This window comes from Microtus ochrogaster, linkage group LG4 (assembly GCF_000317375.1).
Source record: "Microtus ochrogaster isolate Prairie Vole_2 linkage group LG4, MicOch1.0, whole genome shotgun sequence".
NCBI classification, from domain to species: domain Eukaryota; kingdom Metazoa; phylum Chordata; class Mammalia; order Rodentia; family Cricetidae; genus Microtus; species Microtus ochrogaster.
Window position 1 is genome coordinate 65083907 of NC_022030.1, and position 5110 is coordinate 65089016.

Sequence of the window (5110 nt, forward strand, 5' to 3'; positions counted from 1 at the left end):
ATGGATGGATAGATAGATAGATAGATAGATAGATAGATAGATAGATAGATAGATAGATAGATAGATAGATAGATAGATAGATAGATAGATTTGTTTGTTTGTTTGTTTGTTTATTGAGATAGGGTCTCATTATATAGCCCTTGCTGGACTAAAACTCTATGCAGCTCAGGCTGGCCTGATCTAACAAGAACCCACCAGCCTCCATTTTCTCCATGCTGTGATTAAAGGTGTGGGCCACCATGCCTGGTCTAATACCTAGGTTTCATTTCATTTAGTTGACGAAGTACTAGGTACATACAAGTAGAATAAATCTAATAAAAGTATGAGATGGAGCCAGTGGCCCAAAGATCATTCATTCACCATAAGCTCTGATAAGCACAGGGCATCTTTAGGAGGATCTTAGACAAGTTGAATAACCGTTAAACTGGGCTACATGTAAATGTCCAAATATACTTCTCTACATTATGTACTTATATTTAATTTTCATGATGTAAAAACTAGACACCATTATAAAGAGTAAAAAATATAGCTAACACAATATTACTTTTCTTTCAAAATGAATACTAGCTATAAAAAGAAATAGGTATGGCATTATTGAGACAGCTAAGTTCAGCAGGTTCTTCAAACAAAATAAAATGGCAATTATTGATAGTCTAAGGGGTAATTCTGTCTGCAATGTCATATATGAATCTTTGGCATTACTCAAATTGAAGACCATTATGAGCATCAATAAGCAAATATGTCTTCATGTTCACATTAAAGCAAAGAAGCCAGAAATTACCTGAATATGGTGGAACTTTTCATATTTTAACATGAGATCTGAAAGTAGAAGACTGGCTATTCTGTTCAGTACAAGAACTTACCTACAGGATACATGTCCCAGTGATATCTATCATATAACAGGAAGAGGTTCAGAATATATATTTTATGCTAAAAGCAATGGTATTTGCCTGGTAATCAAGCAATCTATAGGTGACCGAAGGGCAATTTCTAAAAGTTCAGGACCAAACTGCACCAGTACCAAGGCTTTAGTAAAGAAGACAGACCTGAAGTGCATAAGCTGCTCACCTAAAGCCTGCCCACACTGACTTCTTGCTGTGCCCTGCGGTTTTGGTCAAAGAGCACCTACCCCAGGGCAAAGTTACAGTCCTCCTTCCAGTCTATGATGCGGCAGATGAATAGTGTGCTGGCATAATCTCTAGGCCGGGTCATGAAGTCCTGGGGACAGTCCTTGAGAGGTACATAAATTCTAGGCACTCGGTGGTCTGAAGGGGAAAACAAGGCGTATTTCTTAAACAGGTCACTGTTCTTATCAGCCAAGAGTTTGAGGATGCCAGTTGCTGCGCGGGAATGCTTTTTCTCCAAGATATAAACCACCTGAAAACACCAAAGACAAAGTCATTGTTTCTCTATGTGAAAATCAATCAGAAAGTCAACAGCACATTATCAGATTAACCAGATGGACCTAGCTGCATTGGGAGGTCACCATGAGGTGGCTCTCTATGATATTCTGTAACTAGGTGATCTATATGTAAATCACAACAACTTAAGTATTAGATGTGGGGGAGAGTCCAAGGGGGGGAAAAAACCTACAGACTAGATAAATAAATTAGTTGAAAATGCTTTAATAACCATGCCCTGTGTCTTGTAAAGGTATGTGTAGCCCAGCAGGGTAAACTGCTCCAAGTTTCAGCTCCACATTATACTTTCCCGCATTAATACCAGAAAGAGCAATTATTTTCTTTAAAAATGTTACTGAACATAAAAAATTACTGTTCTCAATTAGGATATAACTTATATTTCCTTGCTAAAATCTCCTCTTTTCTTAAATATGTCCAAAGAATGTGTAATGTGTGGTGAAATCTTTTTTTAATTGTTTTTATTGTTTTATTTTTCTCTGTTCCCCTCCCTACCTTCCCCCTCCCCTTCTACCCTCTCCTATGATATCCACACTCCCAATTTACTCTGGAGATCTTGTCTTTTTCTACTTCCCATGTAGATTTGGTCCATGTATGTCTCTCTTAGGGTCCTAATTATTGTCTAGATTCTCTGGGGTTGTGAATTGTAAACTGGTTTTTTTTTTCTTTATGTCTAAAAGCCATTTATGAGTGAGTACATATTGTTTTTGCCTTTCTGGGTCTGGGTTACCTCATTCAATATGAAGTTTTCTAGATACATCCATTTGCCTGCAAATTTCAAGATGTCATTATTTCTTTCCACTGTGTAGTACTCCATTGTGGGAATATACCACATTTTCTTTATCTACCCTTCGGTTAAAGAGCATTTAGGTTATTTCCAGGTTCTGGCTATAACAAATAATGCTGCTATGGACATAGTTGAGCACATGTCCTTGTGGTATTATTGAGCATCCTTTAGGTATATACCCAACAGTAGTATTGCTGGGTCTTGAAGTAGGTTGTTTCCAGATTTTCTGAGAAATCACCATACTGATATCCAAAGTGGCTGTACCAGTTTGCACTTCCACCAGCAATGGAGGAGTGTTCCCTTTACTCCACATCCTCTCCAGCACAAGCTGTCATCAGTGTTTTAGATCTTGGCCATTCTGATAGATGTAAAATGGGATCTCAGAGTTGTTTTGATTTACATTTCTCTGATGGCTAAGGATGTTGGCTAAGGATGTTCCTTAAGTATCTTTCAGTCATTTTCAATCCATCTGTTGAGAGTTCTCTGTTTAGGTCTGTACCCCATTTTCTTATTGGATTATTGCTCTTTTGATGACCAATTTCTTGAGTTCTTTGTATATTTTGAGGATCAGTCCTCTATCTGATCTGAGGTTGGTGAAGATCTTTTCCCATTCTGTAGGCTGCTTTGAGGAAAATGTGAGCCTCACTTTGACCTAAGATCAGAATTGGAACTTACCTCTAGTTCTACCAAGGTTATTGTGCTTCTTCAAACAAAGGTCCCATGCAGATTTAGACCAGAGAGTTCTGCTCTCTCAAGGGTGTTGACAATAGTCAGAACTTGTATTCCAGGAATAGAGAAGTAAATATGTTTCAACCTCAAACAAAAGTCTGTGGATCCAACTAAGTTCCAGTCCCTTTAAGGAGAAAGCTTTGAATTCCACCCAGGGAGTGGTTTGCCTACAGAATACTTTGGTCTAGGGTGTGAGTGTGATTTCTTTTGTTCTAGCAACAGACTGTTTAACTACAGAAGGATCCCACGACCTTCAATTGGTGTGTTCATTTCCTTGTATCTTGTTAATGCAGTTTTTTGTCTTACTCCTACCTTTTGGGGTCAGGAGTATTCAAAGCAGTTGGAAACTAAATGTGGGTAAATTCTAGTACTCACTGGAACTCCTTCCCAATACTAAGTTTCTCTGTTTTATTATTTTCTTTTGTGTCTTCATATTCTTTACTATATTTCTAAATCCCCATGCCTTTTACCCTGGTGTGAGGTACTTTTGTTGAGGCTGGTCCCTGATAAAGGGCAGCCCAACGTGGGGCAGACTCCGACACTGCCATTTTGTCTTGTTGACCATGTCCTTTGCTTTACAGAAGCTTCTCAGTTTCAGGAGGTACCATTTATTAATTGTTGCTCTCAGTGTCTGGGGTTATATTTAAGAAGGGGTCTCCTGTGCAAATGCATTCAAGTGTACTTCCCACTTTATCTTCTATGAGGTTCAGTGTGGTTGGCTTTACATTGAGGTCTTTGACCCATTTGGACTTCAGTCTTGTGCATAGCGATAGATATGTATCTATTTTCAATCTTCTATATGCTGATATCCAGTTATGCCAGCACCATTTGTTGAAGACGTTTTCTTTTTTCCATTTTATATTTTTTGCTTCTTTGTCAAAAAACAGGTGTTCAAAGGTGTGTGGATTAGTATCCAGATCTTTGACTTGATTCCATTGGTCCTCCTGTCTGTTTTATGCTGTGGTACTGTAGCTCTGTAGTAGAGTTTGAAGTCAAGGACTGTGATGCCTCCAGAAGTTCCTTTATTATACAGGATTGTTTTGGCTATCCTAGGTTTTTTGCTTTTCCACGTGAAGTTGAGTATTGTTCTTTTGAGGTCTTTGAAGAATTTCACTGGGATTTTGATGGGGATTGCATCAAATCTGTAGTTTGCTTTTGGTAAGATTGCTATTTTACTTTGTTAATTATACCTACCAAGAGCATAGGAGATCTTTCCATTTTCTGGTGTCTTCTTCAATTTCTTTCTTCAAAGATTTAAAGTTCTTGTCATACAAGTCTTTCAGTTGTTTGCTTAGAGTTACTCCAAGACTTTTATGTTCTTTGTGGCTATCATAAAACATCATGTTTCTCTGATTTCTTTTGCAGCCCATTTATCATCTGTGTAAAGAAGGGCTACTGATTTTTTTGACTTAATCGTGTATCCTGCTAAATTACTGACGATGTTTATGAGCTGTAGAAGTTCCTTGACAGAACTTTTGGGATCTCTTATGCCAACTATCATACCATCAGCAAATAGTCCATTTGAGTCATAACATCTGTTAGTTCCCTTATTTCTCTGTTGAATTTTCTGATTGTCAGACCCTTCCAGTGGTGAGAGTGGAGTGTTGAAGTCTCCCACTATTAGTGTGTGGGGCTTAATGTGTGATTTAAGCTTTAGTAGTGTTTCTTTTACATATAAGGGTGACCTTGTACTTGGGGCATAGATGTTCAGTATTGAGATTTTCTCTTGATGGATTTTTCCTGTGACTAATATGAAATGTCCTTTTTCTCCTTTGATTGATTTTAGTTTGAAGTCTATTTTGTAAGATATTAGGATAGCTACACCAGCTTGTTTCTTAGGTCCATTTGATTGAAAAACTTTTTCCCAACCCTTTACTCTGAGGCAATGTCTATCTTTGAGATTGAGGTATGTTTCTTGTATGCAGCAGAATGATGGATTCTGTTTTTGTATCCAATCTGTAAGTGGTGTCTTTTTATAGGTGAGTTAAGTCCATTTATATTAAGAGATATTAATGACCAATGATTGCTATTATTATTGCTATTATCCTGTCATTTTAGTTTTCATGGTTAGTGAAATTATTGTGTGTGGTTTTTCCCTTTTTAGAATCTGCTGCTGTGAGAGCATCTTTTTTTTTTTTTTTTGGTTTTTCGAGACAGGGTTTCTCTGTGACTTTGG

General features: G+C 37.6%; 1 protein-coding gene across 2 annotated transcripts in view; it reads right to left on the minus strand.

Annotated features, from left to right (window-relative positions):
- The window catches only part of Dis3l2 (DIS3 like 3'-5' exoribonuclease 2), a 315411-nt gene that overhangs the window by 197028 nt on the left and 113273 nt on the right, over positions 1 to 5110 (minus strand). For both annotated transcript variants that reach the window (XM_026786355.1, XM_026786354.1), the window contains one exon: positions 1130 to 1377. In XM_026786355.1, the coding sequence (XP_026642156.1) occupies positions 1130 to 1377 (248 nt within the window). The remainder of the gene's footprint in view (positions 1 to 1129; positions 1378 to 5110) is intronic.